Raw genomic sequence first — 15,019 nt, 5'->3', positions numbered from 1 at the left:
ACACACACACACACACACACACACACACACACACACACACACACACACACACACACACACACACACACACACACACACTATACACACCCCCTGTCAAACACACACACGCACACATGCACGCACACAAGCACACACGTATAGGCTACATATGCAAGCACTTGGTCTCTCTCTACCTGTGTGTGTATCCACACAGAAAAATGAGGGAGCGGGCATGGCATGGAACCCAAGGTGCGGGTTTAAGGAAGAGTTATCGTAACCAGCGGATCCACATTTCAAGTGCAACTTTTCTTGCAACAATTTTTCTTACTGAACTCACATTGCTCAGTTTGGTGCGACATACGTCTTCACATCCACAGTGTTTAGACTTTCAGCCACCATTCAAACCAACGACACACCTAGAGTTTTGCACCCATTACGATACATTCGGATGTTGTGATCAAGATGCTGACAGTACCATTGCGGAGAGGTATTGGGACCTGATTGACTTGAATCCTGAAGACTATGAACGCTGTGGTGATTTATTGAAAGACATTATGTGTCAGGTAATTTTTTTATTTATTATGCGCAAGTAGTCCAAGTTTGGTGTCATGTTGGATTTATGTTTAGTCACGCATTGGGTTTATGTGCTAAAATTAACGGTAGGCTATCTCTGTAATTAATACTTATTTTGTTTATTTTAATACTTATTATCATAACATAAAAACACCTGAATGGTGGAGGGCACATCACTGAAATCGATTGTAAGCCTGCTTTATTTTGGTTAATGTAAAAAAAAAAAGTCAATATTGTGAGGTTTAATTCTGGAATGCGTAACCCACGGTTACCACAGTGCTTGCGCAAGGACCCATGGGGTATTTAGTGATAGGCTAATTGTTATGATACAATAGGCAGAGTAGGCTAATGATTAAGTGAAACCATGTGCAATTACATGGAGCTCTTATTTGTTCCACATGTTGTTATTATTCCCTCTACTAACTTTTTCACTGGCTACTTTACAAAAGCTCCCTTAAAATAAGGTGTGTGCTTCAATGCAGCAAAAACATATCTTGATTACTTAATTACTATTGTTAAATCTAGAATATTCGTTAAAAAATCATGAATTCACCTTTGGGCACTGAAAGGCTATGCGACAGGAGGAGATGTGATGTGTACAGTATGCAGCTCACTTTAGAATGGCCACATCTGTATGTGTTGAGATAGGAGGACCAGAGCACGAAGACAGGAAAACACATACACATAAACAAACTGAACTGGAATGTGTTACAGATGTTGTGAATTAATCCTATTGTACTATGTGTAATATGTGACAGATGTGATGGTCAATTAACAGGAGCGTCAAACGCCATCTTGTGGCTATGAGCTGCACACAAAGCATCACCCATGCACTGTTTTTAACGTTTGTCTTGTCAAATCCGTAAGGTCTCTTCACCTTTAATGTTTTTATGATGATGATTTGAAACAACAGATTTGATGGAGAGCTGCACTGAGTATACATGGCTGTGCTCGTCCATCCCCTCCAGTGTCTGCTGCAGTCTGGCTGATCACGCTATGGATAGATTTCCTTGAGTTCAGACTCAATGACCTTATATGGCTTTCATTCAGATTTATAAATTCAGCGTGAAATGCATTACAGTAAGGTGACAACGTATACAGTAGAACTGTCATTTGGATCATTATGTTGAAAACGATGTTGCCTTTTCCAGTGAAGCATTTCCTAAAAGTGAAGCATCTTAGAGGAGCTACAATACCCATCCATTGATCACAATCACTTGATTTGTTAAAGAGTTAAAGAAAATGGCTTTGTACATTTGCATCAAAATACTTTATAGGTGTGCATTTTTGTAGTTGAAAAATATTGCAAAATGTGTTTGGTAAAGCCAATAGTTTTGGTGATCATAAAACTGAAAGAAAAAAAAACAGTGAGTGTAGTCTCTGACTGGTGCTGACATACAGTAGTAATATTGAGAAGATGATCCCGTGCGAGGTGATGAATAATGTGCAGGTTGCTCAAGCACACCGTCTCTCACGCCAACCGTCAGTTTAAGAACTTTAGTCATCAGAACACAAGAAATCCATTATGTGAGTCCTCTGCAACGTTCCTGAAAAAGTTGAAAAGGCTTCCAGGCAGGTCAGGCTTCCAGGCAGGTCAGGCTTCCAGGCAGGTCAGCCTAGTTGATCTGTTGACTGTTTACAGATGTATGGCATGTCTCGGAGGCAGATGAAAGCTGTCATAATACGTGCAGAATGCAGTTTGGCATTGGCATCCATTATTTCCAAAAAAGAATTATACATTTTGATGGGTCTAACCACACAACAGGCAGCATCTCTGGATCATGTCTAAACATGATATCTTCTTTTCATGGTGGAGTTTTAGTCCGAATTTGTATATGGAGCATCAAACTGTGTTCATAAACGATGGTTATCGAACGTTTTCCCAACCAAGCCCATAGAATAATTTCTGTGAAATAAATGTCTCTGTTTTTAATGCAGTCCATATGAGGTCCTGAAGTTCACAGCCATCCAATACTGTTTTTCAGCCCTGTTCCTTGTGTGCAAAGATTCTTCTGGATTCTCTCATTACTGAATGACATTATATACTAAAGATGACGAAATCCCCAAATTCTTCACAAGAAATCATATATCCTTCATAAAATAGAACAATGCCGGGTTCAACATTTGCTATGTTGCCTGTGTTCCTTTTGCAACTAAAGTGGGCTTGTGAGATTTTTGAAGATGAATTGTTTGAATTCACATTTTACAGTGTTGCAACATTTTTGGAAGCAGGGTAGCAATTATGATGATGATGGCAGTCAGATACAGACTTCAAACCATGTTTAAGTCTTTGCTGCTAATTACAGAACTTATGAGCTGTCAAAAGTTTATTCTTTTTCTTATATTTATGATGGTTGTGTAAACCCTACTGGCTCAATTACTGAAAAGAACATTAAGCACAGCAGTGCATATGAATGAATTCCCTTCAATACACTTTGAGTAACTGAGATATTGAGCTTCATAGTTATACTGATAGCGAAACAAACCTCTTTAGATGTAATGTCCAAAAATGCATACAGCTACAAGAAACACCTCACCTCACCTAAGGTGTCACAGAATAAGAATATGTCAGTAAAATTTCAGATAACCTTCTAATAATTCTAAGGGGACGAATTGCTATCATGACGATTGCTAATCTGACCATTTGTTTACCCAGGAATGCTCCCCTTATGCGGCTCACCTGTTTGATGCAGAGAACCCCTACACCCCAGTGCGGGAGATCCCAGGCCTGTGCTTCTCCTACTGCCAGGATTTCCACACCAAGTGCAGCTCATTCGTCAAGTACTTGACTGACAACAGTGTCCTTCAGGCGGCATCGGACAAGGGCAGCATCACCTTCTGCAGTCTCACTGACCTGTCCGACAGGGATTACTGTTATCCCAACGTGCTCCAGAACAACTACCTCTCCAACAAACTGGGCAAAGTGACGGAGGACCCCGCGGGCTGTCTCCAGCTCTGCCTGACAGAGGTGGCCAATGGCCTGCGAAACCCGGTGTGTATTATGCCATGCCAATCAACAGAGGCATTTGTACCAACTATCAGTCATACAGATTGCATGGTAGAGTAGATTATAGGACGGTGTTTAAAGAAAGCTATTTATAAGAGATGGCACAAGACCAACGGCTTTTGATGTGAAAACGCCATGATGTGAAACATTTATCTTATAGAGTTGAAAAATAGCATATCACAGTCTCAGATGACATGTCACCTACTCACCTTTAGGTTTAAAGGAACGGTATGTAAGAAATGTATTTCAGTTAATCATAAAATGGCCCTGATATGTCACTAGACACTAAGAAATCATGCTCATTTCAAATACTGACAACAGTAGTCAGGCCAGGATATTGTCATTTCAAAAAGTGAAGTTGCAACCCTCAACTGATGTTGATGTTTACATATTGTGTGTTTTGGGCTGATGCGCCACCCTCCACCTATCTACTAATCACAAAATTAGTAGTGTCAACTTCGACTCAGGGGGAGGGGGAGGGCATACAACACTTTACAGTATTTGGAGTGATTGCAGTACCGGTTTTGACCAGAATACTACATACGGTTCCTTTAAGTGCAGTATGTACTTAGATGCAACTCATTGGACTGTTTCAGGTGCTGATGCTGCACAGTGGGGACGACACCCACCGCATGTTCGTGGCCGAGCAGGTAGGCTTTGTGTGGGTGTACCTGAGGGACGGCAGTCGCGTGGAGCAGCCCTTCCTGGACCTGAGCAGCGAGGTGCTGACCACGCCCTGGCTCGGGGACGAGAGAGGCTTCCTGGGCCTGGCCCTCCATCCGCGTTACCGCGACAACGGCCGCTTCTTCATCTACTACTCCATCCTGGTGCAGGGCAGCCTGGAGAAGGTCCGCATCAGCGAGATGAAGACGTCCGTCCACGACATGAACCGAGCCGACCACAACTCCGAGAGGTGCGCCGCGATGCCGTATTGGGCAGTCTTGGTATCTGGTAGTAGCCACGACGCCGTAGTGGGCAGTCTTGGTATCTGGTAGTAGCCACGACGCCGTAGTGGGCAGTCTTGGTATCTGGTAGTAGCCACGACGCCGTAGTGGGCAGTCTTGGTATCTGGTAGTAGCCACGACGCCGTAGTGGGCAGTCTTGGTATCTGGTAGTCGTCACGACGCCGTAGTGGGGAGTCTTGGCATCTGGTCGTAGCCTTGAGAAAGGGCATGCTTTTAAAGTTCTTAATCTGTTTTGCAGAGTCATTCTGGAGATAGATGAGCCAGCTGCTAACCACAACGGTGGACAGCTGCTGTTCGGCCTTGATGGATACCTGTACATCTTCACAGGAGATGGCGGGAAAGCAGGCGATCCTTTCGGGAAATTTGGAAATTCTCAAAATAAGTGAGTATATTTTGTAACACTAAAAAATATGACACGATGCTGGCTAGAGCATCTACTGTCCTCAAAATCAGAACACCAGATGTTGAAAGCCAGTGTTCATGAGAAAAACCCTGCATGACGCACCATTATGAATGTGGTTTCAATCACTCACAAATCAATATCCTCTAAGTTTGCATTAATCTGACTTTGTTTTTACTCAGATCATCTTATTTTTGTGATACTGAACATAAAGCTAACTAGTTCCACACACAGTGTATGCACAATGGACACAATGGACGCCTTGTTACACATAATTCCATTCTAAATTGATTTTCCGTAAAACATGTCCCTGCTTCCAGGAGCGCCCTGCTTGGAAAGGTCTTGCGCATAGATATCGACGGCAGCAGCCTGGACAGAACTCCGTATAGGATCCCGCCCGATAACCCTTTCATCGGAGAGAAGGACGCACGGCCGGAGGTGTACGCCTACGGCGTCAGGAACATGTGGCGCTGCTCAGTGGACCGGGGTGACCCCGTCACCCGCTACGGCAGGGGCAGAATCATCTGCGGCGACGTGGGCCAGAACCGCTACGAGGAGGTGGACATCATCGTGAAGGGAGGCAACTACGGATGGAGAGCCAAGGAGGGCTTCGAGTGCTTTGATATTAAGCTGTGTCAGAACTCCTCCATGAGTGAGTACAGCCCTTTCCTGTGCATTATAGCCGCATTGTGTAGAAGCCGCAGGACAGTGTTTATGCTAGTTAAAATAAACAAAACCATATTAATACCATATTAACTGTCCCCATGTATTAAACTCAAAGCTGAAGAAACTTTGCAAAATCAATATATAAGCCGCGGCTAATATTTGGGGAATTACGGTATCAATGATGCTGAAAGCAACTTTATGCCTTTTTTAAAAAAAAGCTACTTCCCTTTTTAACCACATTGATAATTGCATGACACACAATTAACCTTTCCATTTGAATTGACAGAGGATATTCCTCCCATATTTGCTTATGGGCACCACGTTGGAAAGTCCATAACAGGTGGATATGTGTACAGGGGATGCGAGTGGCCCAATCTCAATGGCCTGTATATCTTTGGAGACTTCATGAGTGGGTGAGTGCGTTATGATCTGTTATGAATTCCATTTTGTATCAGGCTCCTAAAGGGTTTCGCCTACAAATCAATATTTCAGACCAGGAAGAGAATGGTATTTAGTGAGGTTTGAAGCTAAATTATTGAAGTAACTTACACTATACTGTATGTGAAGAGCATTCACTCACCATCATTATCTCATTTTTGACAAAAAGTGGATTTAGAGGCTTTTGCATCTGAACTCTTCAAGTGCTTTATGATCTGTTATGAATTCGATTGATTACTAGACTGGTCAGGGCAATCAAACAAAATTAACTTTCAAAATGGTGCTCTTTCGGACTGTTTTGATAGACTTACTTCATTTGGTTTGATGTAGGCCATTCCAGACACATGTAAATACTACTGCATGGACAAGGGAAGTCACATATGAGTTTAGGGTGAATCCACTCCATGGACAACTATAAAATCTGTGACCTGGGATGAATGATTCTTAAGAGGGGCCAAAACGCTTGACTTGCTCCATGTGCATTGGCTGTTGTCCCTTAGTCGGCTAATGGCCTTGCAAGAGGATAAGGCCACTGGGACCTGGAAGGAGAAGAGCATATGTATGGGAGACACAACCACCTGCTCATTTCCAGGACTCATCAACCACCATCATAAGTTCATCATCTCTTTTGCTGAAGATGAAGCAGGTGATTTTTTGGAACATTTTAAGAAATGTATGTAGTAGAGAGGTTCACTTCTCTTTTTGTTCTTATTGATAAACATCTCATCTGCTGTGCTTGTGTAGGTGAACTCTATTTCCTGGCTACCTCGTATCCAAGTGCCATGTCTCCTTATGGAACGATATACAAGTTTATGGATCCCTCCAGGTACTGTATCGTGCAAAGCTAACTTCTCTTTGATGTTCAATTCCTTGTGCTATAGGTAGGGATTTACCACACCAACCAATCAACAACCAAGACTAATTAACATAAAAACAAAATCACCAACGGAGAAACCTTTGTGGTCCAAAACCATTAGCCTACCAACAGAGCGGCTTTCACTCTGCATGTAACACAGCTTAAATTACAGTTTTTATAGAAACTACAGTGTTTTATAGAAGCTGATGCAATATAGGACAATAAATAGTGGTCAATATAAGAAGAAGAGTCTCCAGTCATACAGTAGGCATCATGCACATGGCATGACATCTTCAGTAGGTGAGCTATTACTCATCCAAGTGAGACTCAGGTTTACACATGTCTTTAATAAGCTTCTTGGCTGCTGCTCAGTAAAAGTGGTTGTTAAATGCACAGATGGATAGTAACTCTCACTCCCAGAATGTGCTTCTGCATCTCTCGACTCTCTCTAGCTTCCCTTAATACGTCTTAATTCGATTGCGCGTCACAGTATTGCACGAAGACCCTCCATGGTGAGGTTAAATCTTCTTGTGTTGTGACAGCTCACTGTGTGAAAATATCTGCCTGTTCCAACATTGGTAACTTCCAAAAGCGTTTTGAACACATGGTTTGCATTCCTTCCCCTTATCTTGGAATCGGCTCTGCATGGCAGGCTTTTATCCTCTTCGTGAAAAAATGCCTCTGTAAACTCAAAGCAACATACTGTAGAACTAATTTGTACACTGATGATGTTATTATCTAGGCCTATCAGTGAACTTTATCCATACTTAATCTGGTTGAAAGTCTGTCACTGGTTATTTGATTATCAGTATAGACAAACAATAAATCTACCCAAGTATTTTGAGTCATCACGTCAGGTCAAATCAGGCCAAAGACTTGCATAATTCTGCAAGATTTCACATGCTGCCAGCGTGACACATATTTCACTTCATCTCAAACTCTTTGTCATCAAAAGGTATTTGTTCAACTTGAATACGTCCACTCATGATCTACAAACCAGACAGCCACCTCCGTAATCATGAAACCATACCATTCTCCCAGCTGTGACTGATTCCCAGACTCTGCCAGGACACATTTTTACAGACTAGTGGAAAGAGAAATCAGCCAAAGCACAATTATTGAATCCCCAGCACTTCTCAGTATAGCCTCCTCTGATTTACAGCCTGGTTAGGTCATGTGACCTTATTACGTGCTAACCTGTGAGTTATCGTTGAATAGTGTTCCTAGCAAAGACATCTAAATGTATCCTATCCGGTAGCTGAAGGAAAAAGGAAATCCAAGGCACTCTTCTTTCAGAAAAACAAATAAACATTTTTAAAAAGCCTTTATTTTAATAACCATATCATGATTGAAAACTTTAAAACAAGTGAGCTCCCAACACCAGTGAGAATCTTGGAATAGGCCTACCTGACTTATGAACTTCTTAGCACTTTGGACCTTTTCTTTGTAAAGTAGGCTATCCTATCCAGTATAATCAATATCAAGGTCCCAGCAGCTTAAGACACCACACACAACATTGTACGTTGTGTGTGGTGTCTTAAGCTGCTGGGACCTTGAATTTCCCCTTGGGGACCAATAAAGTATCTATCTATCTATCTAAAGTAATAATCATTTGGATTGTTTTTTTTTTATCTCTTTGCAGGAGAGCAGCTCCAGGGAAATGTAAATACAAGCCACTTCCTGTAAAAGTCAGAGGCAAAAAAGTTCCTTTTGTTCCAAGAGAATGTAAGCCATGAACCTGACAAGCACTAACTCATATTTGTTATAATAATTAACCATTTTAGTGAATGTATTTTTGCTTTAATATTCTTCTGGGCCCGTATTCACAAAGCATTTTATCTTACCACTGAAAGTACTCCTAATCTCACTAAAAGATTTTAGCTAGGAGTTTTCTCTTAGAAGTTATTCACAAAGAATCTCAGACCTAGGCCTACTTTTAGTAATGAGAAAGGACAACTCCTAGGATAAGATAAAGCTCCGTTGCTATGGTTGACCTCATTACGCACAAGCTTGATTAAAGTGACCACTTTGATTGACTGATGATAACACGGGAATGATGGCAAAAACCTCCGCTACGATGACAAGTTGACAGGTGTCAGGTCTTAGCTGGTGAGAAGGTGAATAAATATAGGCATAGCCTAAATTAACAAAGAGTAAAGCAAATGTGACCCTCCATAGCGAAACCAGTCACTCTGGTCAAATCTACAAAATTAAGTTATTGTGCTCACATGAACGGCCATAAACTAAGCTTTCCAACGATATGTAGCCTATATCAAAGGTAGGCCTATTACAGAAACTATCACTAAGATAACCTCATCCAAAGTTGACATGGTTCTCCCATCACGATATGCCAGAAGAGGAGAAATCAACTTTATAAGCGGCGTGGACAACGGGAATGACTGCTAATGTGTTGAATCTTCACCGGGTTGAACAGTCAAAACGTATGTTTTTCCATGAAATGAGTTCACGATATGAAACTGTAGACTGTAGTAGGCTATAGCCTACTGTCGAATTATGCGAAAACATGAAATTCAACATTTTAACCCGGAAGTTTGTTTATTGTGGATTTTATCAAAATAGTAGGCCTATCGTGCGTCAAGCGACTGTTTTCGCTATGGAGGGTCACAAATAGCCTAGGAGCATAATGAAACACTACGGACTGGAGCAGTATCTTTGCAACATGTTTTAAATGAATCTGTATGAAAACATGTAGCCTAGGCTACGTTGCATCCTTTAGTTGCAATGCACAATTATTCCCTCGCATGACAGCTCCTGTAACCGCACGTTCATTTCAAAACATTGCGACGTGAAATGCCACTAAAAGCGGTTTGTGAATAGGTGAGTTAGGAGTCCTCTCGAATTCTTTTAAGCTGTCCTTGACTTAGGAGCTACTTTTAGGCTTAAAATTCTTTGTAAATACGGGCCCTGAAGTCCTTATTTAGATCAAGAAATACCAGGGCTGTTGTCCAATACTCAACAAAAAAAACACCATTCTGTGTCCTTCCTTATCCACTCTTCCATGGAAAATGTCACGTGGCAAAGGAGTGAAGGAGAATATGAAGAGTTCAGATGCAAAACCCAAAACCCTGTTTTTTTTTTTAAAAGGTTATTTTTTTGGGCTTTTTATGCCTTTAATTGGACAGGACAGTAGAGAGAATGACAGGAAGCGAGTGGGAGAGAGAGCTGGGGTGGGATCCGGAAAGGACCACGGGGCGGGAATCGAACCCGGGTCGCCGGCATGCGGTGCAGGTGCCCCAGCCAGTTGCGCCACGGCTGGGGCCTGACCATTTTTCTTTTATATGAGCAGTTTTTTTTATCAGGCTCTTTAGTTGTTTGCCTACAAATCAATATATCAGACAGGTAGAGAGCAGTATTTAGCAGGTTTTGAAGCAAAATGGATCAGCATATAGGCCCTACTATGTGTAACAAGCATTCACTCCCCATTGAGGTGCCGTTTAGAGGCTTTTGCATCTGAACTTTTCATATAGACTTAGTGCAAAGCCAGCTGTGATGCTAGGAGTATTTGACTGCTCTTACATGAATCTACAATTAGACTGACTGCTAATACATTAATATAATTAATAGTGGATGTTAGTGGGTAATTAAAAGTAAGCAGCAAGTAAGGTGGCACTGTCTCCTCTAAAGCTGGCATATACGTACATGAAGAATATATATATTGAGTTAAGAAGGAAACCAATGAATGGTGGCTACCATTTACTGTAGAACCCTGTTTCCAAAAGAAGTTGGGATGCTGTGTAAAATGTAGGCTAAATAGAGGCATAATCTGTAGATTAAAGTGTGATAATCTACAGACCTCATTACCTACTGTATATTTAGTTGCAAAAAGGACAACACATCAAATGGTGAAACTGATAGGCCTATATTTGACTATTCAATGGACACTCATTTTGAATTTGAGGCCAGCAAAATGTGCCAATGTTTTTTTTTTTTTCATAGCATCCTCATATTTTTGGAAACTGGTCTTTTTCATTCCGTTACAATTCTAAGCAAAAAAGACTGACCACAGCCTAGATCCAGGGTCAACTTTTGGTCTTTTTAAGTCACTTAAGCCTGCTTAAGCGTGCACTGGTATATTGTAATGGTTCTTGTAATTGACATCACTGCTATACATTCTATTTGTGTCTGTTTATTTCAGTGACTGTACTGGACGTCAATGAAAAGCCTACAAGACCTCCTCTTAAAAAGCTGAAAAAATACACAACCAAAGCACCTATCGCAAGACAACCTAAAACCACTCTACGTGAGACCAGCATTATATCTCCAATTAGTAAGACCACTTCATCATCTACCTCCTCAAATACAAGATCTACAAACCGAACACTCTCCAAGCAAAATACTACAGGAACTCAGAAAAAGCTGAAGACATTTACAACCAAAGCACCTGTGACAACTGAACTTGAAACCACTCCACATACTGAGAGGAATATTGCTCCAATAACAAAAAACAAAATTAAATCACTGCTTACAAGAAAGTCCACTTTACCAGCAACTTCCTCAAATGCAAGATCTACAAACCGAACACTCTCCAAGCAAAAGACTGCAGGAACTACACAGAAAAAGCTGAAGCCATTTACAACCAAAGCACCTGTGACAACTGAACTTATAACCACTCCACATATTGAGAGTAATATTGCCCCAATAACAAAGAACAAAATCAATCCACCGCTTACAAGAAAGTCCACTTTACCAGCAACTTCCTCAAATGCAAGATCTACAAACCGAACGCTCTCCAAGCAAAAGACTGCAGAAACGCCTCAGAAAAAGCTGAAGCCATTGGCAACCAAGGCACCTGTGACAACTGAACTTATAACCACTCCACAAACTGAGAGTAATATTGCCCCAATAACTAAGAAGAAAACTACTTCACTCCCTCTAAGAAAGTCCACTTTACTAGAAGATTCCTCAATGGCAAAAACTACAAAAGGAACACTCTCAAAGCAAAAGACTGCAGGAACTACACAGAAAAAGCTGAAGCCACTTACAACCAAACCTCCTTTGACGAGTCAACCTGAAACCACTCCACATCGTGAGAGTAATATTGCTCCAATAACTAAGAACAAAACTACTTCACTCTCTCCAAGAAAGTCCACTTTACTAGAAGATTCCTTGAATGCAAGCGCTACAAACCAAACACTCTCCAAGCAAAAGACTGCAGGAACTACTCAGAAAAAGCTGAAGACGTTTACAGCCAAAGCACCTGTGACAAGTCAATCTGAAACCACTCCACATACTGAGAGTAATATTGCCCCAATAACTAAGAACAAAACTACTTCACTCCCTCTAAGAAAGTCCACCTCCCCACCTACATCCTCAAAAGCAAATTCTTTGGACCAAACACTCTTCAAGCAGAAGCCTCAAAGACAAGTGAAGAAGATCACTCAGATGAAGGCAAAGGCAGGAGTCCGATATCCCAAAGCAGAATTCGCCACGCAAGACCTGAAAGTTGCACTAAAGATCAATTTACTGAACAAGAAAAAGGTTACAAAAAAGAGACCTAACAAACAACCATTAAGGCAAAAGGTGGAGAAATCAAAATTGACCAAAAGGGTTGAAAAAGGAGCAACGAAACTAGAAAGAGTAAAAATCACCAAAGCACAAGCCAACAGAAAAAAGAAAAACGGATAATGATATTACGATTAAGGTGGACTTAAACTGATGTTTAAAAGTGTATGTCCAGGTCAGTTCGTGCCCAGCACAGTGATTATCTGTCCGCGTGTAACCAGAAGGTTCCTGATCTTAATTTGGTGTTTCGGACTGTGATAATTACAAAGAACATGTAAAACATGGTAACCCCACATGAGTAATGCACATTTTCTGGTGTAAATATAACATTTTGAGACCAAATTGCACTAAAATGATGACAAAGAAATAAAGAAAGAAAAATAAAGTTATGAAAAGAAACATTATTTTCTAAAACTGAACAGTTGTTTGTGTCCTAAGCAATGTTTCTCTCCCTGGAAAGATGGATAGAGCTTGATACCTCAGCCACTAATCTGACTGGGCAGAATGCTGCTAGCTTTTTGTTCATGTCTGTGTCACTCACACAAACATATAGTTCGGAGACCTGATTGTTTTTTCAAATCCATGACAGCACAATTTAATAACATCTGAGCAGTAATAGGCATCCAAATGCCATGTTGACAGCTTAGGAAGTTGGTATTGCTCTAAGGTCACGCAATTTAGTAACGATTGAACAGTAATAGGCATATCCAAATTGCTATGTTGACAACTTAGGAAGTTGGTATTGCGCTAAGACAAGCAGTGTATACAGTCCTGGAGGTTGAAATGTCTGGGGATTATAGAATCGCATGTCAAACGCATGTCTTGTACAACTGTCTGGGGCACTAGGGGGAAAACAGAGGTTAATATAGTCCTTTGTGAGTCTCTAGGGAGTTTGTATCCTGTAATTATCACCCTAAAGACAGAGTGGCAAGGCATGAGCCGGAGGGGAATGTCGAAATCCCCACCTACATGTCCTGGCCTGGCTTGCTGCTTTAATGTAAACCTACGAAAGCCCTAATCCAATCAGGAAGCTGCATGCGCCGTGGGATTTGCATATTTCTCTGAGGACAATAGCTCCGTCATGTCCTGAAAGTTTTGCAAACACAAAAAAGGCAAGAAGTGGCTAGAATTTCATACCCTCAGGCAGGCCACATACTGCTTTTAGCATGCTGAGTTAGACTATATGATAATCTTCCACTTAACATACCTGCACACAATGATATATGGGAATTTCCCCTGACAATCCATTACCGGAACATTATCAATTATAGAAGATAACTTTGAGGAGAATTCTCAATGGTTTGATAAATGGTGTCAGTAAAATCCACACTCAAAATACATGTATTTAACAGAAAAACAGCACCTTGACATGTGTGACTTTACAAGCAGAGGAGGAAAAGTAGTGCAGGCCTTATCTCTCACAAAAGAGAGGAGAATTAGTGCCGGCCTTATCTCTCACAAAAGAGAGGAGAAGTAGTGCGGCCCTTATCTCTTATAAAAGAGAGGAAAAGTGCGGCCCTTATCTCTCACAAAAGAGAGGAAAAGTGCTGCCCTTATCTCTCACAAAAGAGAGGAAAAGTGCTGCCCTTATCTCTCACAAAAGAGAGGAAAAGTGCTGCCCTTATCTCTCACAAAAGAGAGGAAAAGTAGTGCCGGCCTTATCTCTTATAAAAGAGAGGAAAAGTAGTGCAGGTCTCATCTCTCACAAAAGAGAGGAAAAGTAGTGCCGGCCTTATCTCTCACAAACGTGTCACTCTGGCCCAGCACCACTGCTGCGTCACCACGGCGGCGACTGGGCAGACCAACGCAGGCCGTGGAAAAGGTTTGTCATGAATCCCGGAGCCAGAATATGATTGCCGTGACCCCTGAGCCCGCTCCGCCGCTGTGGGCCACTAACGGCTGCGTGAGGCATTTCACGTGGAACCGCCAGCCGTCGGTCAGCGGGACGGAGCCCCCAGTGCTGAGGGAACGCCACCACGCAGGCAGGAGCAGGAGCGAGGGCTCTAACAGCCTGTCTAGTCTTCATGTCCTCTTTCTATGTTAGTCTATCTTGTCATCAATGTTTCTGTGTAACTTGTGTACTTGTTGCCCCAGGGCTCCCTTGTAAAAGAGATTCAATTATCTCAATGGGTCACCTGGTAAAATAAAGGATAAATAAAATAAAAAATAAAAACAGGTCTGCCCATATTGGGAAAAGGCTTTTTACAATCAAACTCTCAAGTCAAGCTGACAAAAGGGAAGCACAGATGTTTGGTGCTGATAAAAGTTCACACTCACTCACAATTAATAAGCGCAGGATGATGACAGAGTCGGTAAAAGACATCAACACAAAATGGCTCTCAGGTTACCTGGAGGCAACATGACTCATTGTTACTCCTCTTGGATTGTATAAAGCGATTTATAGCAGCTGTAGGTAAGTACTGTTGTGAAATGGATACTCCAACACTTAAAATGAGTTATGTAAGGCAAGAGGAAGAAACAATGAATGCACCTTACAGGTCCCTGAGTCAGCTCCACTTTCAATAACATCATACAATTTATATGACCAACAGAATGCTATAAACAGTAATTGTTCATAAAAATGTGCATTAACTGAATGACAGTGTTTTACC

General features: G+C 41.6%; 1 protein-coding gene across 1 annotated transcript; it reads left to right on the top strand.

Annotated features, from left to right (window-relative positions):
• The first annotated feature begins 211 nt into the window (after positions 1-211).
• hhipl2 (HHIP-like 2) lies at positions 212-13,046 on the top strand. Its single transcript, XM_062523552.1, has 11 exons — positions 212-228; positions 326-542; positions 3,209-3,544; positions 4,156-4,472; positions 4,763-4,906; positions 5,245-5,576; positions 5,877-6,003; positions 6,529-6,674; positions 6,773-6,854; positions 8,527-8,609; positions 13,018-13,046. Exons 1-11 carry the CDS (start codon positions 212-214, stop codon positions 13,044-13,046), a joined length of 1,830 nt encoding a protein of 609 aa, XP_062379536.1.
• The last annotated feature ends 1,973 nt before the right edge of the window (positions 13,047-15,019 follow it).

Source organism: Sardina pilchardus, chromosome 20 (genome assembly GCF_963854185.1).
Source record: "Sardina pilchardus chromosome 20, fSarPil1.1, whole genome shotgun sequence".
NCBI lineage: Eukaryota > Metazoa > Chordata > Actinopteri > Clupeiformes > Clupeidae > Sardina > Sardina pilchardus.
This window is presented reverse-complemented; position numbering and strand designations above follow the sequence as displayed.